The sequence below is a fragment of the Lycium barbarum genome, chromosome 10 (genome assembly GCF_019175385.1).
Source record: "Lycium barbarum isolate Lr01 chromosome 10, ASM1917538v2, whole genome shotgun sequence".
Taxonomy (NCBI): domain Eukaryota; kingdom Viridiplantae; phylum Streptophyta; class Magnoliopsida; order Solanales; family Solanaceae; genus Lycium; species Lycium barbarum.
The window spans coordinates 766675-793736 of record NC_083346.1 but is presented as its reverse complement, the minus strand read 5'-3'; the positions used below and the strand labels follow the sequence as shown (position 1 = coordinate 793736).

General features: G+C 33.4%; 1 protein-coding gene across 1 annotated transcript; it reads left to right on the top strand.

Moving 5' to 3' along the window:
• The first annotated feature begins 25934 nt into the window (after positions 1-25934).
• On the top strand, positions 25935-26407 carry LOC132615203 (uncharacterized protein At1g43920, Chloroplastic-like). The gene is made up of 2 exons (XM_060329766.1): positions 25935-26054; positions 26141-26407. The coding sequence occupies exons 1-2, from the start codon at positions 25935-25937 to the stop codon at positions 26405-26407; spliced, it is 387 nt and encodes a 128-aa protein (XP_060185749.1).
• Positions 26408-27062: the final 655 nt, after the last annotated feature.

The window sequence follows — 27062 nt, the reverse complement described above, 5'->3', positions numbered from 1 at the left end:
TTTCCCATATCTGCATGAACAGTACATGGAATAGAAAGAAAAAACAAATTGAATAGAAATATACCCCAGCAGAAATTTAGAGGTAAACACAATCAAACCAAGAAAGTACCCAAATAATTGTAGAAATAAGTGGATATACAACAATGGATACCAAATTCAAACAGTCACCTCACGAGAGAAGAAGCTCCAAAAATTTCCTAATATCACATAGAAGAAGCTCGGAAAAATAGAGTAGAATCACAGGAAAATCGAGAACACAGAACGGAGAGAGAAGAAAAGCAGATGAGGACTCCGTTTGTATATTAGGATTTGCCTGAAGACAATATCTGTGGACAACTATTCACACCCGTTGAGATGGCCGAAATGCCCTTGGTCGGTAAGCTAGCATGACGACCTTGAGCTGCTTTAGGGCTCTTCTATATACTAGGAATAAAAAAAATTAAAAAAAAAAAAAGGAAAAGAGTTTTAAATAATAAAAAGAAGAAAGAAGGCTAGAAGCACATAGATATGGGGCCCAATCAGTCACTCCTTTCCCTAATATAATTCGGAAATCTATCAGTTGAATGAGTTATATAAGCAACCAGAGACAGAGGGGAACCCCAGAAAGCATCTCCAAAATCGAAACTTTGTCCTATCAGATGAAGAAGAAGAACAACAAGAAGTCGAATGGGCATGAGCTAAAATTATTATTAATACCAAATAGAGAATCCAATCTTTTCAAATCGAAGAAATCTCTTGCAAATAATACAAAAGGCAATGGAGAAGAAAAAGCAACACAAAGGTTAAATCTTTACAATCAGAATGGACAAGAAAAGTTCAATCTTTACGAATGTCAACAGAAGAAGAAGAAGAAGAAGAAATCAGGTAGTTCTTTCTTTCTAATCTTTGTTTCTTTGTGTGTGTGCGCGCTCGTGCTGCTACCCCCTAACTCTCTTCTAACCAACCAATTTCAGAGTCAAATAGTAGTAATAATTATACAGCAGAGCAGATGGATGTTGATCAGGTGAGTTCTTGATTTCAGGGTGCTGGTCTATTACTTACTTAGTTACATTTGAGTTTTCTTAATTGCTGGTTGCACCTGCTTCTATTCATAACATTAATAAAGATCACATTTTTCAATGAAGATATTACTACTACCTAACATTAACAACCCCAATTCACAAAAAAAATGACTTCTTTATTGTCTGTTCACTAGTTCCTATCATGATTCAGAAATCACTGGAATGGTTGAGTTCAGGATGTTACTTACAACAATTGAGTTTAATTGTTGTTGCTTCGAATTAGATTCTACATGTGTTTGCATGGCTAAGAGGTGTATTCCCGTGTTTAATTGTTTTCAGACCCCAGTGGGAACATCCTGGTGCGGTGTTTGGTTGGTGGTAAATAGAAAAAATGGAAATAATGGTGTAATTTTTTCCTAACAGTGCTCGCTGGTCCGTTCACTCGAGCACATGTGAGACAAAGACCAAACACCAAAGCCGACAAATCATTACTGGTGTCAATCATCTAACTTTTGTGTCAGACGTCCAATTTATGCCTTTTATTCACACACAAGTATATGCCTATTTTCTCAAACTAGACAACACAACTATAGCCAAAGCGTCAAACATGTTGGATTGCTTTCATCTGCTTCAAATTTTCTACTTTATTACATTACCAGTTTTCCAAAAGACAAAAAAAACAAAAAAAAAAATCTACTTTATTACACTTGTTAGTAAATACTAGTAGAGATTGAAAAAGTCATGACATTTCCAGGTTTATCTTTTCTAAGCTCTTGGTTGAATTTTTTTTTTTAAGAAGAAATATTCTCTACGCTGTGAATTGCACGAACTCAAAGTGAGTGTAAGTTGACTTACGTATTTAGAAGAAAATAGTACTCCCTTTTTCTTGTATCATCCCCATTTTATCGGATGTCCCGAAGAGACAAAAATAGTGCTCACTTCAGTTAAGTTTATTTGTTGTCATTACTAAAAATAAATGATTTAAAATAGTTGTCATTTTAGGAAATTAAGATATAATTAATTATATTTTTCGTCTCATGTCGTGTGATCAAATCTCAATATCTATTTAATTAGAGACGGTTTAGTCATTTTACCTATTATTTCTAGGAGTTAGTATTTTCGTAAGGGATACGAGTTAGTATTTTCGTAAGGGTGTGCAAATGACTAAGTGAACACTTTTTTTATGCGGATATTGTATTAATTATGAGGGATATTTGACTTACTTTACTCTTATTTATGTCTAAGCTATAATCTCTTTTCATTAAATGTTTACCCTATTTATGTGTCATCTCATTAATGACAAATTCTACTAAGATTAAAATGGAGAAAAAATAATTAATTATGACTTGAATTTTCAAAACGATAAATAATTTGAGACACCTATTTTTAATAACCACGCAAATAATTGGAGATGGATGAAGTAATTTGTTTCCCCTTTACCCTTCCTAAATAAATGTATGAAAACGGGATTAGTATTAAATTGAGATTAAAAGATAAATAAGTATAATTTAGAAAAAATATCCTTTTAGTTAATGTTTTCTAAAACGGCATGAAAGAAAAAACATGACAAGTAAATGAACCGGAGGAGTAAGTTGAAGCTATGTTTGAACATATATTTCATTTGAAAACAAAAATTAAAATTTCTCTTAGTGAAATATTTTCCACTTGTAACTAAAAAAAACTTTTAATGTGTAACCTAACATTATTTTAGAATATTTATTCAAGAAAAGGAAAAAAGACCGCGGGGGCTCCGCTTTTGGATTTTTTTTACCTTGTAAATACTAATTTTGAGAAAGATGGTGGTCTTTGTATCTTTCCTCAATGTTGAATGAAATTATCAGACTCTGTTTAGTTTAGTTTTTTCCTGTAGGCTTCACTTTAAAAATAAAAAATAAAAAAACACTTTCTACTATAAATGTCTTCATTTTTTAAGATTTTAACTCAAGAAATCCAATTAAGAATGGTGAATCCCTCACCCAATCACATTCTTTTATGGTGAAAAAGACTGTTGGATTTAAGTCCTTATCAACCAAAAGCAGTGTAAAAGAATATTTTTTTTCTTCATGAATGACATATAGTTCATTTAATCTCTCCTGTATCACTTCATTTATTTATCCTTCGCCTAAAAATTCATGTGTTCCGGATTTGAAGCCGCGCTCAATCAAAAGTTAAAAAAAAAAAATCACAAGACAGAGTTTTGAATTCGTCAGGCAAAATAGGTAGAGTTTAAGTCTTATAAGGCAAAGTTCGGGCAAAAGTTTGCCTTAAGGCCTAACTTTTGCCCGAATAGACCTAATTTTGGACAAAAGTTAGGCCTTAAAGTATAAGTTTGGATTAAGGCCTAATTTTGAAAGTTTATCTTAAGGCAAACCTCTGTATTATAGCCTAACTTTTGCACAAATAGGCTTAAATTTACTCCAAACCTCTACCTTGCGATTTTTTTTTTAATGAGCCAGGATTCGAACCCAGAACCTCAGGGTACTAGGCGAAGGGCAAAAATTAAAGGTCAGTGCCTTTGAAGGCAAACCGTGCAAATGTCACATTGGACCAAAAAATGCGTCAAATTACATTCCACGACGTTCAAGATACATTCATTTATTATACGGTAAAAAATTATTTTTACTTGATAGTTACATCAGAACTAGTTAATGTAAGAAACGCGTCTTTCATAAATATGTTTGTTACTTAACCATGGCTACTTAGGTGATTTATGATCTTACTTTCATTTTAATTGCTAACGTTAATTTGTTTGATTTAAATATAAATATCAAGTGTGAATAAGTATTTCTTTCCATTGTATGATCTCCGCATGCTTATCCGATTACCATAAACTGATTACCAATGTATTCGGAATATGGATGAGCCAAAAGAGGTAAAAATGATTACCAATGAGTTCAGAACATGGATGAGATAAAAGAGGTTATTATCAGAGATACGATAGAATTGCAAAGATTAAAATGATATAACGCCAAATAAATTACTTTGACTAATAACGAATTTTGAGACACGAAATGAATTGAGGAACTAAGAACGTCTGAACGAATCTTTTCTTCATGATAAAATAAAACATGGGATTATGTCATAAATCGCGTTAAAGACAATGAAAATTTAGTTCGAATAGAGAGAGAAATTTGAAGTCAAACGGTTCAGATTAGAAGGTGTTTAAAGCTCAAATTATTTCCTCTTATTCCAACTCAAATTAACGTCATCAATATATTTTTGTCACCATTTTGACATCGAGATGTTATTTTCACATTACTTACAATCTCTATTGATACATGATTTTCGTTACATCATTTAATTGTACACTAAAAATGAATCAAAAGATTCCTCAACAAGCTGCTAGATAAGATAATCGGACTGGGATGAAACAAAATTCTACAAGTTTATTTGTTTTGGCATAACAAAAATTCATAACGAGTCAATCTCACCATTTTTGAACGAGTCATACATTTTACTTCCTCCATTCCATAATACGTGACTTTTTAGGCTTTTCATTTTGTTTCAAAATAAGTAGTGCTTTAGTATTTCAAAAAGAAATTGATTTTCTTCTTCCAAAATGATCTCTATTTACATAATCAAAAATCACTAAGCTTTTCTTTTTCTAGGCATTTAATAAGGGGTAAGTTAGTAAAAACACTCCTAATTTTCTAGGAGTGAGCACTTTATTAAGGGGTGTACATAAGCCTAAAAAGTCACTTATTATGGAATGGTCCCTCAAATCACTCTAATTAATGAGACAAAAACTATGATACAACTTCGTCAGATAATTCCATTTATTGCAAGTAAATTTTAGATATTCTTTTTCAAAGTCTACATTTTTGGCCAAATTCTTTCACTGATATGTTATTTTTATAAGAATATCATGTATGTGCAATACTAATTTAACAAATGTATAATGTTGTTTCGAATACAATTTATAAGTTGATCGGAAAAGGGTCAAATATACTCTTGTACTATTAGAAAATGGCCAAATATATCTCTCGTTATACTTTGGGTCCAAATATACTTTTCCCGTTATACTTTAGGTTTAAATATACCCCTCCTACGTTAAGTTGTCCAAAGTAGACATCTACTCACACGTGGCTTGGTGAGGTGGACGCCACGTGCCATGGTGGTCTTGACTCCCTGCAGAGGTACGAAATGCCGCCATACAACAATAATAAGAAAAAATAAAATGGGTACTAAACTCATTAAGCTTCTTCAACACTAATTTTTTTTAATATAGTTATACAACAATGAAACCATACTGGGTTGTCGAAAAGAAATCTCAAATGCACAGTATCGATGAACATAATAAAAAAGTTGCTAGGTTTACGGGACACCCAATTAATTAAAACCATTAATCTCAACCAAAAAAAACAAAGAGAGAGAGAAAGAGAGAAAAGTATGAGATAAAGGACTGAGTAGGAAGTAAAATTAGTTGGGATGTGAGGTGGCATGCTACGTGGCGTCAACCTCACCAAGCCACGTGTGAATAGAATGTCCATTTTGGACAACTTAACGAATGAGGTGTATATTTAAACCTAAAGTACAACGGAAAAAGTATATAATGAAGAATATGTTTGACACTTTTCCAATAGTAAAAGTGTATATTTGACCCTTTTCCTTAAGTTGATTTATGAGTGTGAATGGCAACACGAGTGAATAAGAGATGTAAAGAAGGGCAATGCATTGTGGGCCCGAAAGACCGCGTTTTTTCGGGAAGGTGTCTTTACGCTAAATATTTCCCATATGCTTTTTAAGTTGTAATTAATTCTACAAAATGTATTATTCAATCATTTGTTAATCGTTTAACAAAACGAGTAGCATTTTTCTTTTTGGACAAGCAGTAGAGCTATTACTATATTTAAAGATCAATTAATGCTAATTAAAACTTCTAACACATAACAACCAAAAAAAAAAAAAAAAACATCAACAGTAAATTGGACATAAACTTTCACCTTGAATGTAAGGTAGGAGTTTTACGAATGAAATATTGCATAATTGTCAATTGTGGAAGTTCTCATATAACAACTTATATTTAGACACAGCACGCACATACTTGTTATCCTGAGATTAAGAGATATTTATCTTAATTATGCTTCTACATTGAATCGAGAATGTCATATGGATAAAATAAAAGCTTCACATCTTCAATGTCAAAATTTACTTTATTTTCTCTTCATAAAGGACATCCCCACTACAAGCTATTTTTGTTCAAGTTATAATGTTCCAACTAAATAACTGCTAGTGGATCATCCTTAGTTTTTATATATACTAGATGATAAAAGTCCGTGCAGCACAAAAAATAGTGTCACACTTGTCTTTTTAGTCTTTCTTAAAAAAATATATATAATTTTATGTTTAGAGATCATTTAACTTGAAACTTCCCTTTTTACTTTTAATGAAATGATATGAAACCACACAAATATCTATAACTTATTTTAGACCACAAGTTTCGAAGATCTTTCTTCATTTTTTTTTTTTAAACTTCCTGCTAATTAAATTATGTCACAAAAAATAGGACAGAGAGCGTATCTTTTAGTAATATAATTATGGAATTTTTATTGTACAAAGTATTATAATTCAATTAATTGAAAATATCAATAAATTATTTACTTAGTCCGCTTCTTCGATATATGACTTTCCTGGCTTAGTTCTCCAATTGAAAGATTTGAAATACACCTTCTCTTGTCGAGTTTCATGCCATCATCTCTTTCTACTCAATAACACTGAAAAGCGTTTTCATGTGTTAGCATCTGTTATAGTCTTAAATTTTTAAGTATAGACCAATTTCATCATTTTAAGAAAATATGTGTATACGTTTCTAGCCGTATATATTTCGTCTTCTTGATGTTATTTCACATTATTTGTGTGAGACGTATGTGTCTAAACTTACCCAAAGGTATAAGTTTTAAATCTTTTGATTTTATGATTTCTTTAGCGATTTTTGTGTTCAATTTAAATTGTTATTTCTTTTTTCATGAATTTCTCTTCTTTAAAATTTCTATAAGCGTACCTTTACCATTTTCTGAACTTATTATCATTATTTAATTATCCTTTTTTTTTCCTTACAATTGTCTCCTACTTCTTCACGTGAACCCCATCTCAATTTTTTTTATCTTTTTTGCAGTTGTATCCTAATTGTTCACGTGAACCCCACCTTAAATTTTTTTTAACTTCTACTATTGTAAAAAAGAATGGATCCCACCTTAATTTTTTTTATTTTAACTATATTAGAAAAATGAGTGGAGGACGATCCAACCGACTCCTAATATAGTGGAAATGTGACATTCTATATCAATCTGTTTTGAGGTCTAATTAATTCGGATTCGAGGTGGCTGATACGCTCAAATTACACCTATTAATGGCGTAAAGCGGACGTTGTCAAATATAGTAACCCAACAAGGTTGGGGTCGAATCCCACATGGAATATGGAGAGAAAAGATTACTAATCGTATGCGATACCGGTCTTTAGATGCTTTAATCCTATTCCGGATAGTTTGAATTGATTGTTGAATAATGTAATTTAATACTTTGACTTAGAATGTAATTAATGTGAGAGAGAGACTAAGGTTGTGTTCCCCAATTTGATTAGATATTATGCTTCAGGTTTCAAAGTGATATACTTCTAATGGTTGTTCTATGAATATGCACTTGGTCTCTTAAAGACTTCTTAATGTTTCCCAACAGTTAAGCAGTATTTCCTCTTTATGATTCTTCCGAATATAAAAGAGTTACAATCGAAGAGCGACCAATGATGCCAATTTAGACTTATTCTTATTCCTAAGTTAATCTATTAAACGAGGGTTAACGCCTCGAGTCATTGTTATTCAATCTTACCAATATTGACTCTCTTTCCCAAGAAAAGTCAATATAATGGCTTCGGCTAATGCTTGCAATCATTACCCAACGTTACAACTCAAAGATAGAATAAATAACAACAACCATTATGCATATATCAATAATAGAAACCCATTCACATAATACCCATCATGGGATTCACAACCTTAGAATTGAAATTAGCTACTCATAATGTTTCTTGATAGAAAAAGCTTAAAGATTAACATAATACACTTACAATACTAATACAAGATGGAATGAGAGTGAAGTTGTTGCCTTAAATGCTCCAATCACTTCAAGATTAAAAACCTAGGGTTTATGCCTCTAAAATAAAATCTGAATGTTGAATTAAAACCCTACATTATGTATTTATAGAGCCAAAAATCGCGCCAAGTTTCTGGACAAAAATGCCCTTACGCCGCATTGTTACGGACCGTAACTCAGGTTACGGTCCGTCCTTCATTTCGTCATTTGACCACTTTGACGTTACGGCCACCATGCGACGGACCGTACCCTGTGTTACGGTCCGTCCTTCTGAAGCGTAAGTGGTGACAATTACTTGGCACTCTCTGGAATTTTGGATGATATTACGGTGAAGGGTTACGGACCGTAACATGCGTTACGGACCGTAACACTAAACCGTAACACTGAAGGTTTTATTGAAACTCTCTGGAAATTTAGCTCATGTTACGGTGACATGTTACGGACCGTAACATGAGTTACGGACCGTAACACTCCACCGTAACACTGATGGTTTCAATGAAACTTTCTGGAAATTCAGGCCCTGTTACGGTTCAAAGGTACGGACCGTAACATGAGTTACGGACCCTGTTACGGTCCGTAACATGAGTTACGGAGCGTCGCTTAGCTCCAATTTGTCCCTTTTTTTAGCATTACTTCTCATTTCCAATCCTTAGTTAATCAACCCTATAAAACACAAAAATAACATAAGAAACAATGTAAAAACACTTAAAATCACGCAACATGTCTAGTTACAAAGGCATAAAATGTGCTAAAATTTACGGCACATCAGTGGCAAGCCTCACGATAGCAGTAAATCGATCCCTACTAAAAACAATTTCATTAATATCTCTCTCTCTCTGCGTGTGCGCTCATATATATTATAGTATTATTTTTCTCTATTTCTTTCTGAAAAATGAGAGTTACATAAATTTGACTATATTGTAGAATATATTTTGTTGAAATTGGAAGCAATTACTAATTCATGATCTGGCATGTAAGAAAGAAAACTTCATTCTCGATTCTACGAAACTTTTATGAAAGCCTTTCATCTGTTTCTCTAAACGAACCAGAGCCAATCCGAGTATTATTTTTCTCTATTTCATTCTGAATAATCAGACTTACATAAGGTTGACAATAATATTCCGTACAAATTCAAAAACGGATAGAAAGGGCCAACTCACATAGAAAGGGCAATTCCATTGACAGACTCAAAATAGGGAACGAAGTAATTGAAGATAAAGAAAAGATCAAGTATGGTATTCTAGAGTACTATCAACAAATCTACAAAGAGATTGAATCTTGGAGACCCTCAACTGTCTTTGAAGGTCTGCCAAGTCTCAACATAGTTGATAAAGAGGACCTTAAACTTCTTTTCACCGAATTGGAGATCTCAAAAGTTCTCACGACTTGTGCCCCCGACAAAGCTCCAGGCCCTAATGGTTTCACTACGGACTTCTGCTCCAGGCCCTAAAGGTTACACTACGGACTTCTTCCAGAAATCATGGAACTTCATCAAAGCAGACCTGTTAGCAACTTTTAATTTCTTTCATCAGAATTGCCAAATGGTGAGATCATGCAATGCCTCATCCATTGCTCTTATCCTAAAGAAAAACGGTGCCGTAAAACTTAGAGATTATAAGCGTCTAAGTCTTATAGGCAGTGTATACAAATTGCTGGCCAAAATTCTAGCTAAAAGATTAAAAAAATTGGTGGATTCCTTAGCTTCTGGACAACAGAGTGCTTTTTTAAAGAATAGGCAGATCACTTATGCATCCATGATTGTCAATGAAGTGCTAGACTGGAAAATTAAAAGTGAAGAGACTGGGATCCTATGCAAAATGGATATTGAGAAAGCTTTTGAGCTTATTTAGTCAACATTTTGAAGCAAATGGGTTTTGGGGAAAGATGGATAAAGTGGATTTATTTCTATAATTCGACAGGGAAGTTCTCAATTCTGGTGAACAGAAGTTCAGTTGGGTTTTTCTCTTCTCAAAAGGGCGGCAGGGGGACCCACTGTCCCCCTTCCTCTTTATCATTGCCATGAAAGGATTATCTCAGTTATCAGCAAAGGCCAAAGAACTTCAGTGGATTCAAGGGTTCTAAGTGGGAACAAATTGTCACGACCCAACCTCATGGTGCATGCTTAGTGCCCGAACTGGACAGACTGAAATTAAGGACAGTATGGAGACTAGTAAAAGCAACCGAAAGATTCATAACACCATATATCATAAACCTGAAGAGTCACAGCTGATCAAACCATAATACGATACGCAAGCCGACAAGGCTGCCACTACATATAAATACAATACGCAACTCGACAAGGCTGCCACAACAGACGGGAATATCCACAGCAAACTGTATTGACACAGCTGATCATAACCCATATACAACCCACATATCTACAGACCTCTAAGAGTACCATAGTGAAACATGACGAGACAGGACCCCGCTGTACCCCTGGATATACATACATAAGCCCATACCAAAAGATCTGTATCAAAATGATTTAGGCTCCGAAACAATGAAGCTCTCCAAACAGCTGAGCAGAAGTCTTAGGCTGGAGGGTCACCAAACCAAGTATATGTAGCTGCGGGCATGAAACGCAGCCCCCCAAATAAAGAGGGTCAGTACGAGATATGTACTAAGTATATATAAAGCATGAAGTACTATAAAGATGATCATGGCTGAGTAAAAGATTACAGGAGACAAGTATGATAATCAAAGATACCAATACACTTATCTTATGAAATGTAAATCATGTATATCAATATCATATATCATACCCGGCCCATAATGGGACTCGATGAACAAAGTCATCATATTCATCCCGTCATGGGGCTCGGCGCCATCATCACATCATCATCATCATCATCATATATATATATATATATATATATATATATATATATATATATATATATATATATATACCGTATCCGGCCCTCTAGTGAGGAACTCGGTGAACAATGCAGTGAAACTGTGCATGAAAACCTATCCTAGCCCGGGACTCAATGAAAGGTACATTGAGGCATGCACAAGCAGAGTAGTGAGCAACCACATGCAAACTAAATTATTATCCGAGACTTAATAGAATAATCAAAATGAACCATCATTTAAAAATCAAGACAGTAGTCATATCAAGTACCCTTCGAATGTCACTATGGATTGTACCAAAATATGAATTACACCAAAATAGGACGGCTGAAATCACACATGTATCAAGACATAATAATATAAGTTCTGGGAATCAAGAACATTAGTCATCCTAGTGTCTCTAAGAAAAAGAGCTTCTTTGAATTCATATACTCGTCGTTTGTTTGTTTCATAAAGATCATGCCAAAAAGAAAGAAGGGTTAGCTTTACATATCTTGAACTCTATCTAAATGTCCAACGACTACTTTTCGAGGTCTAAATTAAGATAACTTAGGCCACAGTTAGATTATCCACATCACTTGCTAACCAATCCAAGTACGAATGAAACTTAACAAAATTCGGACAGCAATTCCCCTGCAAACTTAATAATCCTCAAAATTTCAATTTAGCCAAACATCAATCAAAATAACAACAACAACAATTTCATATCAAACTAGAATTAAATTCATCCTTAACTTACTTCCAAAACAGCCCAATATACATTCGGATGCTAATTTTGTATACACTTCTTTATTTCCGTATATCTATAGTATAACAACTACCGCCAATCCCCCGATATTCCAGCCCACAAAACAGTTCATAACAACCACCAAACAGTCCCCAAAATATCATCGCAAAATAGCCACAAATATCATACCAAATAGCCCTAAAATATCGTCCCTAAACAGCCACGAAAATCATATAAAACAGCCCCAAAATATTGTCACAAAACAGCCACGAAAATCATATAAAACAACCACGAATATTGTCACAAAACAGCCCAGTATACGCTTTGTATACAATATCTTCATACACTTTATTCTCCCAAATTCAAGAACAACTTATCAACAATTATTATACATCATAACTCAGCTAATTCCATCCATTTAATCCACCTAAAACAGCCCCTTAATCCATAAATCTCAACAAAATAACAAACGAGTTTATAACGCTATTTTCTCCGTTCTAATCTGTTAAAACTCTAAATAAACTTGATAACAATGAAAAAGAGACCTTAATCTTACCTTAAATATGCAGCAACCACATCAATACTCTTCTTCTTGCTGATTTTTAGCTCAAATTGAAGGCAACACGACGTACAACACTTTTCTCTTTTTCTCTCTAAGGTTCTTCTCCCTCTCTCTCTAGAATTTTCTGGATTTTTTGGTCTGAAAATGAGGAAAGAAAACTGAAAAATTCCCTTAAATGGCATGGGTAATGAGCCTGACCCGACTTAGAATCGGGTTGGGCCGAACCACTGCCCAGCTCGACCTTTCTGCCTTAAAACGTCGATATCTCCTTATCCCGAATTCACATGCAGACTCACGACCTATGGTTGAAAAGGTATTTCAATTATCTACAACTTTCATTTTAGAGGTTTTCCCAAATTCCCAAATACTGATGGGGTTATGGCCTCCCGAAGTCAGATCTCCCAAAAACGTAACTTAAAACATTTTTTTTGGAGGGCTTCCACTTTGATTTGGCTCAAGAGTCTTTCTTGAGTTGTGTTTAACTTCACATATATTATCCATATAACTTGTCATATGTCTTTAAAAAAATCTCGACATGTGGACCCCACCTCAGCTTACGAATAATCCAACTTACAAAAATACAGTCCTTCTTGAGTTGTGTTTAACTTCATATATATTATTCATATAACTTGTCATATGTCTTAACAAAAATCTCGACATGTGAACCCCACCTCAGCTTACGAATAAACCAATGTACAAAAATACGAGGTATAACATCGACGTTTTAAGGCAGAAAGGTCGAGCTGGACAGTGGGTTCGGCCCAACCCGATTCCAAGTCGGGTCAGGCCCATTACCCATGTCATTTAAGGAAATTTATCAGCTTTCTCTCCTCATTTTCAGACCAAAAGCCATTTTGACAAAAATCTGAGCCCCAAATCTCATGAAGAGAAAAGTGTTGTACGTCACATTGCCTTCAATTTGAGCTAAAAATCAGCCAAGAAGAAAAGTATTGACGTGGTTGCTGCATACTTAAGGTAAGATTAAGGTCATTTTTCATTGTTAACAAGTTTATTTAGAGTTTTAACGGATTAGAACGGAGAAAATAGCGTTATAAACTCGTTTGTTGTTTTGTTAAGATTTATGGATTAAGAGGTTGTTTTAGGTGGATTAAATGGATGGAATTAGCTGAATTATGATGTATAATAATTGTTGATGTTGTTGATAAATTGTTGTTATTCAATTTGGGAGAATAAAGTGTATGAAGATATTGTATACAAAGCATATACCGGGCTGTTTTGTGACAATATTTTGGGGCTGTTTTATATGATTTTCGTGGCTATTTTGTGAAAATATTTTGGGACTGTTTTATATGATTTTCGTGGCTGTTTTGTGACGATATTTTGGGGTTGTTTGGTATGATATTTGTGGCTGTTTTGCAATGATTTTTTGGGGACTGTTTGGTGGTTGTTATGAACTGTTTTGTGGGCTGAAATATCGGGGGATTGGCGGTAGATGTTGTTGCTGTTATATTATGAATATACGGAAATAAAGAAGTATATACAAGCATTGGCATCCGAATGTATATTGGCTGTTTTGGAAGTAATTTAAGGATGGATTTAATTCTAGTTTGATATGAAATTGTTGGTATTGTTGGGCGTATTATACTTTGATCAACTGTGACTCCTCAGGAGGCAGGTTTATGACATATGGTGTTATGAATCTTTCGGTTGCTTTTACAAGTCTCCATACTGTCCTTAATTTCAGTCTGTCCAGTTCGGGCACTAAGCATGGCCCATGAGGTTGGGTCGTGACAATTTGTGCCCACTTAAAACCCTTGAATCCACTGAAGTTCTTTGGCCTTTGCTGACAACTGAGATAATCCTTTCATGGGTCGTGACTAGTTACGGCCCATGGGGTTGGGTCATGACAGAAATCCTTCCATCTCAGTCTTGGTTTCTCATCTGCTATATGACACCCTTATGTTTTGTGGAGCTGATTGTCAACAGGTCTCTAATCTCAACACCACCCTCATGATCTTTGCGGCCATTTCTGGACTTCATATCAATATGCTTAAGAGCACTATATATCCAGTGAATGAAGTGGCCAACCTAGAAGCTCTTGTTGACATTCTTAGCTGCAAAACAGGCTCCTTTCCCACCACCTATTTGGGACTTCCTTTGGGTGCTAAATTCAAATCATCTGGACATGGAGTAGGGTCATTGAAAGAACGGAGAAAAGACTAGTCACTTGGCAAATGCAATACCACTCATTGGGCGGTGGACTCACCCTCATCATCAGTGTCCTAGACAGCATTCCCACTTACTGTATGTCACTTTTCCCTATGCCAAGCTCAGTTTTAAAGCAAATTGACAAGCTTAGAAGGAAATTCTAATGGGAAGGTAACAGTGCTACAAGTTTGATTTAAGCCTTTGTTTTGTGTGTACTTGAGATGATACAGTATGTTATTTGTTCATTATTTTTGTGTGGTAATTGGAGAGAAAAGATTTGCATATTATGTTATTTCAATGTTATATATTGATTATTATACTCCCTCCGTCCCAACATGAAGTAGAACAGTTTGTTCTTTGTTTGTGTGGTAGAGCGGAAAGTTAATTTGTCCAAAATCTATTATGACTTTCCATTTTACATACATCTAAGTAGGTGTTAAGAAGTGTATATTGGGTGAAATTTTAGACAAGAAACGGAGAATAAAGTTGTAGATTTTAAGTCCATTGTTATGATTCATTTCTGCTAATTAAAGATTTAAGTACGTACAAGTTTGTTATATGTGGATATGTTATAAAGAAATCTTTTACTCCGTGGTTATGTTTCATTTCTGTTGATTTAAGTACCTATAAGTTTGCATTGTTTGTTATGTGTGGATATGTTATAAAGAAGTCTTTACGTTACTTGCAGCTGCTGATGTGGCAGCACCGCCTGCTGATGTGGCTGCACTAGCTATTAGGGAACAATTGCTGCTTTGTTCCCTAGACTCTTTGAGTTCTTACCGGGCGCTGTCCAAGGTCTTCCTGCTGGGTTGTTGATCGTGACCAATGTCGTACTTATGGCTGAGCTTCAAGATATGGTGCCTTCTCTCCGAACCTGTCTGGTTCCCCTTGGTGCTATTGTTACTGGAGTGGATTTCGATATTGAAGAACGGGTTTGTTTTGTCCAGTGCTGGACCAAAGAAGTTCTTGAGGCCATTTGTCTTCCATTGTTGATTGTTCGGAGGCAATTGGGTCAACCTGATGCTCCAGAGTTGCTTTACCACTACCTTCAGCTTTTTACTCAAGTAAAGTCGGTTGCTGATTTGCGTCTTTATGACGCGGATCGAGCTCTGAAAATGATCTGAAAACTGTTTTCTTACTCTTTGTTTTAACTGATGTGCTGACTGTGATACTCTTTCAAGTGTTCTTAAAGTTTTTTTTACGCATGTTTACTTGTAAGTTTTTACTAATTGCTACATATGTTGACTTGAAATGAAATACGTTTTGGATTATCATTCCACTTGTGGATACTTCTATAATGAATGAATGCTTCACACATCCCTGGAAAAATACGAATAGCTCTGTGTTGACGCAGAATAGTTGTATGTTTCCTTTTGCTTGCATGCGTCAACACAGAGCCACTCAATGTATTTTTCCAGAGATGTGTAAAACATTCATTCATCATAGAAGTATCCACAAGTAGAATGATAATCAAAAACGTATTTCATTCCAAGTCAACATATGTAGCAATTAGCAAAAACTTACAAGTCCAAATGCGTAACAAAAACTTTAAGAACACTTGAAAGAGTATCAGAGTCAGCACATCAGTTAAAACAAAGAGCAAGAAAACAATTTTCAAATCATTTACAGAGCTCGATCTCAGCAACAAACTTTACTTGAGTCAAAAGTTAAAGGTAGTGGTAAAGCAACTCTGGAGCATCAGGTTGACCCAATTGCCTCCGAACAATCAACAATGGAAGACAAATGGCCTCAAGAACTTCTTTGGTCCAGCACTGGACAAAACAAACCCGTTCTTCAATATCAAAATCCACTCCAGTAACAATAGCACCAAGGGAAACCAGACAGGCTCAGGCTCGGAGAGCAGGCACCATATCTTGAAGCTCAGCCATAAATACAGCATTCGTCACGATCAACGACCCAGCAGGAAGACCTTGGACAGCGCCCGATAAGAACTCAAAGAGTCTAGGGAACAAAGCAGCAATTGTTCTATAATAGCTGGTGCAGCCACATCAGCATGCAGTGCTGCCACATCAGCAACTGCAAGTAAAGTAAGGACTTCTTTATAACATATCCACACATAACAAACAGTGCAAACTTATAGGTACTTAAATCTTCAATCAACAGAAATGAATCATAACCATGGACTCAAAATCTACAACTTTATTCTCCGTTTCTCGTCTAAAATTCAAGCCAATATACACTTCTTAACACCCACTTAGATGTGTAAAATGGAAAGTCATGATAGATTTTGGACAAATTTAACTCTCCGCTCTACCACACACAAACAAAGAACAAACTGATTTACTTAGTATTGGAGCAAAGGGAGTATAATAATCAGTATCTAACATTGAAATAACATAATATGTAAATCTTATCTCTCCGCTCTACCACACAAAAACAATGAACAAACAACATACAGTATCATCTCAAGTACACACAAAACAAAGGCTTAAATCAAACTATTAGTAAATCACACAAAACGAAGGCTTAAATAAAACTACAAATAAATCAACAAATAAAGATTACAAGTTTAGCCTCAACTATGAAACCACTCATCTTAGAAAATAACAAAATAACAACATCCAACGAACAACCACACAATCATACCTTCAAGAAATTTTTCCCCACACATCAAAGTCGGTACCAAAAGGAATGATATATTACCTTATTTAGCACAAATTTAACTTTAAGCTATACTATTGAAAGTTAATGACTTGAGCTAGTTCATATTCAAACACAACATTGAAATACCATAATATGCCGATCTTATCTCAGTATCTAAAAACAATTCTCCGCTCTACCACACACAAGCGATGAACAAACATAGATACAGCATCATCTCAAATAAAAAAATAACCACAGCTTATATCAAACTACTAGTAAATCAACAGCCTCAACTTTGAAATCATCCATCTTAGAACATAACAAAATAAGAACATTCAACTAACAACCATAAAATCATACCTTCAACAACTTTTTCGCCAAAAGTCATAAGAATACCAACTGACTTCGTGCATTTCTCACTGCATGAACAAGAAATCGAGGTTATCAGAAACATAGCACTGCTAATACAACACAGCACAAAATGAATAGCAAGATAAAACATAAAATCAAATAATCAAACAACTTACAGCAGAGCATCCTCAATAAAAGTCTGCCTTTCATCTGGCAGTACAGCATTAATTGCATCAGTCAATTCACCTTTCCCTCCAAACTGCAACATCAAATAGTCCACATCTTACTCGTGCTTCTCTTTCAATGGCGGTACAAACAGCACAACGGTTCGCCATTCTTGGGAGAGGATTTGAAAGTTAGGTTGTAGAGTAGGTTTCGAAAGAGCGGCCGAGAAATTATACAATAGAGTTACCAATATACTTAAAAGGGTTGCGTTACTAGCATTTGGGCTGACGGGACAAGATGGGTTAACTTTCAAAACCCAACGGTCTAGCTTAAATGCCTTTGATTTTTATAATTATATAATTGTGAATATTTCATTGTATGGGTTGTGGGATGTTTGGGTTAAGCTGATCGGGTTGGGTTTAATCCACTTTTTAACCCAGCTTGACCCAGCCCATTTTGACCCAAGTGTATTTGGGTTGGGTTATGACCCATTCATTGAATTAACTCATTTCTCTCATTTTTTGCGAATAGGCCTTCTTGTTCCGCTCAGTACCCAAAAAAAACTCAGATCTAAGAGAATTGAATAAGATTAGGAATGAACAAAAAAACTTGAAAAAATCAAAACTTTATTTATTTAGGTAATGAATTTAGTATACCTCAAATCTACCATAATCGCTAACAAAAAACGGATTAAAAAGAATAGAAAAGGAAAAAAAATATGAATTGACGCATCACATAAAAAGATTTAATAGCAAAATCAAAACTTTATTGATTTAGCAGATGAATTTAATATGTCTCAGATCTAATAAAATCGCCAACAGAAAAAGGATTATAAAAGAATGAAAAAGAAAAAACATGAGTTGATGCATCACATAAACTTTTAATAGCAAAAAAAATCTAAACTTTATTGATTTTAACTTGAGTTGAAGCATCAAAGAAAAGACTTAAAAGCAAAAAAACTCAAAACTTTGATTGATTTAGCAGATGAATTTAGTATAGATCTAAAATAATCGCTAACAAAAAACGAATAATAAATGAATGAAAAAGAAAAAACATGAATTGATCCATCACATAAAGCAGATCAACTAGCATAAACATGAATTGACAGAATAATGAAAACTGGGAAGAACAGATAGAAAGAGAAGCTGAAAAGTAGGAAGTACAAAAAACAGGGAAGTGAAAGTACATGGGTAGATACGTGGTTATAAAGGATTGGCAACTAGGGTTTCTGGATGTGTGTGAAGTTTAATGCTCCACGTCAGCATCTAGTTTTTCTTTTTCTTTTTCTTTTTCTTTTTTCCTTTTATTATCTCTCCTCAAACTTTTGTTGTGATAGCTTACCAAAAAAATAAAAAATCTACTACCGTGACATTTTATTTATTACGTAGTAATTTTAAAATTCATAAGTACTCTTATGAGTCATTTGGTGCATGATATAAGTTAAAATATCTCAACATTAATTTTTTGTATCATGTTTGATAGAAAACATAAATTTATGCCTCTACCAAATAAGGTATAAAATGCATCCCAACTTAAAAGATGAGATATCCCTTCTTATCCCACTTATTCTGGGATTATTTTATACCATCTAAAAGATGGAATAAATTAGTCTCGAGATTATAATTCCAAGATAATTTTGACTACCTACCAAACGACCCCTTAGATCATGCTTACCATATTAATAGTAATTTTTAAAAATAATACTTTTAAAGTTCATAAAATACGTAGTAATTTTAGAGTATCCTGCTTACCATATTATCACCAATTGTTTGAACTTACTTGAATTAAGCAAAATATTTTTAGCCTTTTTTGTACCAGAAAAAAACATTTTAAGCAAAATATTTCTAACCTTTTTTGTCCAAAAGAAATCCATATTCAAGAAACATGCAAAGTATTATGATCTGTATTTTCGTTACAATTAGCTATTAGTAACGAATAATAAGAAACGAAAGAAGCTCCCCAGTCCCTCTACTTCCATGTGGCCTCCACATAAGGTAACAAAAGTAGCATGTGTTACCCCCATTTTCTTATTTAAAAAATAGCATATCTCAACAATCAAATCCGAAATCCAAGGCTCATTCTCCTCCCATTAATGCAATACAGTAAATATATATTACATTTAAAAACGTGTCGTCACTACTGCTTAAGCGGTGGCATCCGGGGACCACATTAATGCCCTTTCATTATTTCATTTCTAAATCTAAATGGATGAAAAGAATTTACACCTTACTTTTTTTTACTTTAAAACCCAATTTAACACGTTAATTACATAACTTTTAGTACGCGTTTGGCTATGAATACCAAATTTTTTTTGACTTTATTTGGTATTTTGGATTTAGAATTGAAGTTGGAGTTGAAGATGAAGTTGTATTTGGTTATAATTTTTGCAAAGAATATTTAATTGTTTGAATGTATTGAAAGTGGAAAAAAGTAAAAATAAGTTTCTAGTTGTTTTTAAAATGCAAATACAACTTAAGTTGTATTTGAAATTTTTATGACTAAATACCATAAAGTGAAAAAGTATTTCAAAAAAAAAATGAATAATTCGCATCACCAAACGGTCCTTAAAAAATTCGTAGGATTCTCCTTTCTTTACTCATTTTAAGTAGGCGCTCGGCCATCACTTTTGAAATCATGATTTCAAACCAGAGTTTGGTCATCAATTTTCAGTCATGGTTTGAAATCTGGTTTGAAACCATAGTTTGAACCCAAATCATCCAAAAAGCATGATTTCGCGTTTGAAATCATGGTTTCAACTTTTTTAATTACAAAATTTAACTAATAAGTTAATATTTTATAAAAAAAGATCCATAAGTTGGTAAATATTTTTAACAATTACCTCCATCAATCATTTATCAATCTCATTAACTTCTACCAACCTTTATTTATGTCTATCAACCTTTAATTTATGTGGAAAGATTATATTAAATAGTAGTTATATTACTATTCTTGTTAAATTTTCGATTTTATTGAAGTAAAGTTTGGTTAGAATTGAAGTTGGAGTTGAAGATGAAGTTGTATTTGGTTATAGTTTTTGCAAAGAATATTTAATTGTTTGAATGTATTGAAAGTGGAAAAAAGTAAAAATAAGTTTCTAATTGTTTTTAAAATGCAAATACAACTTAAGTTGTATTTAAAAATTTTATGACTAAATACCATAAAGTGAAAAAGTATTTCAAAAAAAAAATGAATAATTCGCATCACCAAACGGTCCTTAAAAAATTCCTAGGATTCTCCTTTCTTTACTCATTTTAAGTAGGCGCTCGGCCATCACTTTTGAAATCATGATTTCAAATCAGCATTTGGTCATCAATTTTTAGTCATGGTTTGAAATCTGGTTTGAAACCATACTTTGAACCCAAATCATCCAAAAAGCATGATTTCGCGTTTGAAATCATGGTTTCAACTTTTTTAATTATAAAATTTAACGAATAAGTTAATATTTTATAAAAAAAGATCCATAAGTTGGTAAATATTTTTAACAATTACCTCCATCAATCATTTGTCAATCTCATTAACTTTTACCAACCTTTATTTATGTCTATCAACCTTTAATTTATGTGGAAAGATTATATTAAATAGTAGTTATATTACTATTCTTGTTAAATTTTCGATTTTATTGAAGTAAAGTTTGGTTAATTAATGTTGCATTTTTTAGAAAAATCTTCTAGTAGTGTACTAATCTATATATAATATAAAGTTAGGAATAGACAATCTTATGTGGCACCTCTCTATGGCCTTCATTGACATTTATCTTTTTTCTCAATTTTTTGACATTTTTATCTTCATTTCTCTATTTTACCAAATGGAATAAAATATTAAAAATGTCATCCATCCACCCATAATAAAGACTCACTCACTATTTAATAGCATTATAAATGTCATTACTTCCCCTATAATTATTGTGATTAATTTGTATTAAATTTATTAGTAAAAATAATTTATCTTTTTTTATTCATTCTTTGGTTTATTATTGTATTAAAGAAAGACAATCCTATGTGACACCTCTCTATGACCTCCATTGACATTTATCTTTTTTCTCAATTTTTTGACATTTTTCTCTTCATTTCTCTATTTTACCAAATAAAATAAAATATTAAAAAGTTCATCCCTCCCCCCATAATGAAGACTCGCTCACCATTTAATAGCATTATATTTGTCATTACTTCCCCTATAATTATTGCAATTACTTTGTATTAAATTTATTAGTAAAAATAATTTATCTTTTTTTAAATTCATTCTTTGGTTTATTATTGTATTAAAGAAAAACAGTGGAAAATTGTAAGAAACTTTTAATGAAAATACATAACCCCCCCCCCCCCCCCCACCACCACCACCACCAACGTATAGCCAGATTAATTATGACGCACCCAACCTTTTCCGGTGACCTATTACCCCCCTTCCCCCGTCTTAATTTTTCAGTATTTTAGTACCATTTCGACTGACGTGGCAAAAATAAATAAATAAATTATGGCGAGTGAATTGAAAAAAATGAAATGTTGCAACTCAAATGCTTAAAATTGAGAAAGAAGACATTGAAAACACCTTCCCTCCCTCTCTTCCACATTTCAATTGTTGAATGCAATTAATTTTTCTCTTTCTTCTTCTTTCTCCTTTTTCTCTTTCTTCTTCTTTCTCCTCAACCATCGCCACTGCCGCTATACCGCCGCCGCCGCCACCACATCGCCTCCTCCGCAGCAGCAGCAACAACAACGCAACAGCAGCAGCAACAAGAGGTACAAAAAATATTAAAAATGGGTTAAAGAAAATGCTTAAAAATATTTTGGTGTTTGATTTGCCTTCAAATGAATGTGTGTGTTAACGAAGGAAGAAAATGGGTTGAATGTGTGTGTGTGTGTTAATGGAGGAAGAAAATAGGTTGAAGGACATGGGTTGAATGTTTCTTGAAAATAAGCTCTTTATGATTGATGATTAAATTGAATGTGTGTGTTAATGGAAGAAAAAAATGGGTTGAATGTGTGTGTGTGTTAATAGAGGAAGAAAATGGGTTGAAGAAAATGGGTTTTAATGGAGGAAGAAAATGGGTTGAAGGAAATGGGTTGAATGTTTCTTGAAAATAAGCTCTTTATGATTGATGATTAAATTGAATGTGTGTGTTAATGGAGGAAGAAAATGGGTTGAATGTGTGTGTGTGTGTGTGTGTTAATGGAGGAAGAAAATGGGTTGAGTGTGTGTGCGCTAATGGAGGAAGAAAATGAATTGATGGATTTCTTGAAATGAAGAAGAAGAAGGGTTTAGTGATGAAGAAGAAGGGTTTAGTGATGAAGAAGAAGAGTTTAGTGATAATGAAGACAAAATTAATGGTTTAATAGTTAATTAGAGGTTAATTAATGTAAATATAATTAATAAAAGAAAAATCAAATGAAAAAAAAAAGGAAAGGTGGCAGTGACGTGACAGTGACGTGGCAGCAGCGTGGCACCAATGTGGCGGAGAGTGTGCAATAGTCTCCACTGTGCAACTGGGCTTCAATTTTTTTTTGCCACGTTAGTCAGAAGATGGTACTAAAATACTGAAAAATTAAGACTGGGGGGTAATGGGTTGCCCGCTAATGTTGGGTGCGTCATAATTAATCTGGCTATACGTTGGGGGGGGGGGGGTTATGTATTTTCCCAAACTTTTAAAATTCCATCAGTCACCTTATTTCTTTTTTAACAGAAATCCCATCATCAATTGCCTCATTTATTTATAAGTAATTACACCTTAAATATCATTTGTAACCTCCACACCCAAATACAATCCTCTATTAATAACTCTTACGAGTTTTGACCGGACCTTTCCCTCTTCATATTACCCCTCCATTTTCTTAAAAGTTTCCAGCTTTTGAAATTGTGATTTAATGTTGTCATTCTATCTATATGTTAGGTAGATTTATATATACTTTGATTTGTATTTGGGGACTTTTTCCAAATGCCTAACGTTAGAATAATAATAATCAGTCTTTCCTGTTTTTGTCACCTATATTAATTGATATTAGCTTGAAATGTTGTGCTTTAATTTTTGTTTGTGGCGTTTTATGTTTGAATTACTGAAAATTGAAAATCAAAGGTGATGAAAGTCTTAGTTTCCTGTATTTCTTTCTTCCCGTTATGGTTTAAAATTTTACATATTTTGTTAATTTTAGGCTTCTTATTTTCTACAGGGATCGACGTGTGAATTTATGGATTTGGACTATTTTGGTTTTGAAGATATTGTTAAAGTTGTTTTTAAGAGCCAACCATTTACGTGGAAGATTATTTGTGGGAGACGGAGTCGCTCTTCAAGTTTCGACTACCCATTCCTATGAAGGCGGAGCTTCATTTCTCAATGTTGCAAAGGTCATAATATGGCCTCCTTACAAGCTCTCAAAATGTAAGTAAAACTTGATGATTTCATGCTAACGACTTCAATATATAGTAGAGAGAGAGAGAGAGAGAGAGAGAGAGAGAGAGAGAGAGAGAGAGAGAACGGAAGGAGATGAAGGTCAGAATTCTACCACGAAACATCTTTCAGTGGCAACAAAGGGACAAGAAATGAAATTGGGTTTCATTTCTATTTTTGAGCTGGAAAACAAAGAGCTTGACGGCTTGAGGTGCTTTTTATCTTTATATCTTCGTTGTTTTCTTTTGGTGGATTTTCTCATGAGCAAATATTTTTTAGGCAATGAAAGTATGAAGTTTATGAAGACTATTTTAATTTCTGGTCAATTCAAAAAATTATTCAGTAAGATTAAAAAGGAATATGACCGATGTATTATTTTATTATAAGTATTATCTAAAAAAAATCATTTTGATCAATTTCAAGAATTTTGTCTTTAGTTATTATGTGATAATTATCTTTGGAATTTAGAAAAAAATAAAAAGATAAGGCGACAAAAAAACACGAAAGTTGAAGTCCATTTTATATTATCAGTGACTTAACTACTTTCACATTTTAATTACTTAAATTTCCACATCATGTTAATATAGCTGGCTAAACTAACCATTTTTTTAGAAGTTTAAATTAATATAGTTTATATAATAATAGCTTTTTCTTTGTGGTATAGTCTCCCTATTTTCATAAGGTTATATTTGCCATTATCGACCTACAAAAACTTTTAGCATTTCATAGGGTTATATTTTTCATTATTCACTTACTCATTTTTGTTTACTTAAAATTTTATATTTAAATTTCTAGACAATTTTAGACTTAATTCAATTGGATTACAGATATAATTATCTTCAGTTTGCTAGGGATTAATGTACATGCTTACCTACTATGTATGAACGTTTTGAATTTTTATCTACATAATCTTCTCTTTTTGTCAATACCTTTTTTTTTTTAAAACTGGTAATGTTGATTCTAATTTTGGGCAAAAGTTAGGCAGATTTGCTTTGTCATTTGTTTGACTATGAAAGTGGGAGAGTTAAAAGATTAGATATAACTTCGATCTTCCTTATAAGAATTAAGGTAACTTTACTGTATGTAATTTTCAATTGTTAGCAAATTGTACTTTTACATGTTCTATCTCTAGACCAAGAGTTTATAGATTTTTTTTTTTAATTAGATTGCTTATTTGATTACTGATTAGTTTATGTCGTCAAGAAAACAGAAGGTGTTACTCACCACATTATGTAATAAGAAATATTATTGAAACTAAGATTTTGATTATAGAAGCTACTCTAATACATAGATTATTTAATTTAAAAAAAATCAACCGCAGACTTATTCACTAGTTTGTTATAAACTATGATTTGCTCATTTGGTAAGATTGTATAAGAATTGAGAATGTTTTGATAGTTTTCACAATTTGTGAGCTTTTTATATCTATAAGAGAAAATACAACTTAAAATATCCAAATTGTATGTCCAAACATGGTTTGAAATCAGGTTTCAAACCATATCCAAACGGGGCGTAAAGATAGCATCTCAGTGGTGATCCGACGGCCATCATCAGATCTCCAAAATCCAGGCTCAATTCCCTACCACTAATATAATACAGGAAATATAACTTTTATAGCAAACCGCATTCATTCCTCCTTCATTGATTATTTTATTATTTCGATTCTGAATGTTTTGAAAATAATTCATACCTTTAATTCATAAAAGGGAAAAGGGCCTGATTTACCCCTCTACTTTGGGAAAAGGTTCGTATTTACCCCTCGTTATACTATCAGTCCATTTATACCCCTACCGTTACAATAGTTGAAACATTTGCCCCTATTTTTAACCCCCTGTCCACCGTGGTCAATGGCTTTTTAAATAAATGCCACGGTGAAAATTTTATGCCACATAAGAGGCCATGTCACCCATATAATTAAATGGGTCTGTGCAATCTTCAGAACCAAACGATGCTTCTTCTTCACCATCAAAAGCTAGGGTTTTTTTGCTCTCTTATATTCTTCTCTCCTCTCTTCCATCGTTTTTGTCTTGAAAAATGTCAGAAAATAGTTCCTCATCGCAGTTGAAGTGCCATTGTGGTTTGATAGCTAGCCATTTAACTTCAAAAACTCCTTCAAACCCTGGAAGGAAGTTCTTTAAGTGTCCTAAGCCTAAGGTTAGTTATTGTTGTTATTCATATTTTGATTGGTAAAGTGCATTATTTAGGTGTTAATTTAATTTTAATTTTAATTTTTTGGACAGATTAATTCTTGTGGTTATTGGAAATGGGAAGATGAAGTATTTTCGGATACTCCATTGACTGAAGTCAGAGAGTTAGTGGCTGCTTTGGATGCTCTTAAGGTTGAAATAGACAATTTGAGGAAAGAAGTAGCCAAATTGGAGGCTATAAGTCATTCTCAAGTGATTAAAGTGTCAACTTTGGAAGACAAAGTAACAAAGATGTGGATGGTAATTATAGTTTCATTGGCACTTTTCGTGGGTTTCATTACAGCTCCAATGATGAAGTGATTGCCCTTACGAGACTAGTATTTATGTTTTTGGTGTAACTTGAAAAATATTATCATGAAGTTGTTTTAAATGCCTTTGTTTGGATGAATGTAATGTAATGGCCTTGTTTGGATAAATTGTTGTTATAATATGTCCATTGTAAAACCTTCTTTTGGATGAAGCAATGTCTTACTTTTACAAAATAAATGCATGAGCTGCTATAGAATCTGGTCTTAGATTGTTGGATTTTCTTCCAATAGCTACAGCTAATATATCTCTTGCAGTATTGAACTATTAGAAAGAACAAGTGGTTGGAATTTTCATCGTCTGAATGGCATAAATACTTGTTACAAAGTGGAACAACACTTATGACTCCCAAAGAAAGGAGCAAAGTTAGTAAACTTGAGGAAGCAGTAGTATTGCAAGAAGCATGAACTGCCTAGCGTGTCATAATTCCAAACCTTGTGTAGAAGGAAAAGAAAACCCTTGATCAATGACTATTCCCCATTCCAGTTAAGAATAATTGGCACTAACATATAATGAGTTAAAAACAATTTACTGAAGAAGTGAAAGGGAAAGGGAACAACAACAAAAATGATGGAAATGACAATATTATTGAAAAACTTCAGCACAAAGACTGCTGGAATACATGTTTACAGAATTACAGTTCATAGTC

Bases quoted from the DNA above. Each gene is read 5' to 3' on its own strand.
- LOC132615203 (XM_060329766.1), top strand. From the start codon at position 25,935: ATGTCAGAAAATAGTTCCTCATCGCAGTTGAAGTGCCATTGTGGTTTG. The intron at 26,055-26,140 runs GTTAGTTATTGT...TTTTTTGGACAG, and splicing joins TTAAGTGTCCTAAGCCTAAG to ATTAATTCTTGTGGTTATTG.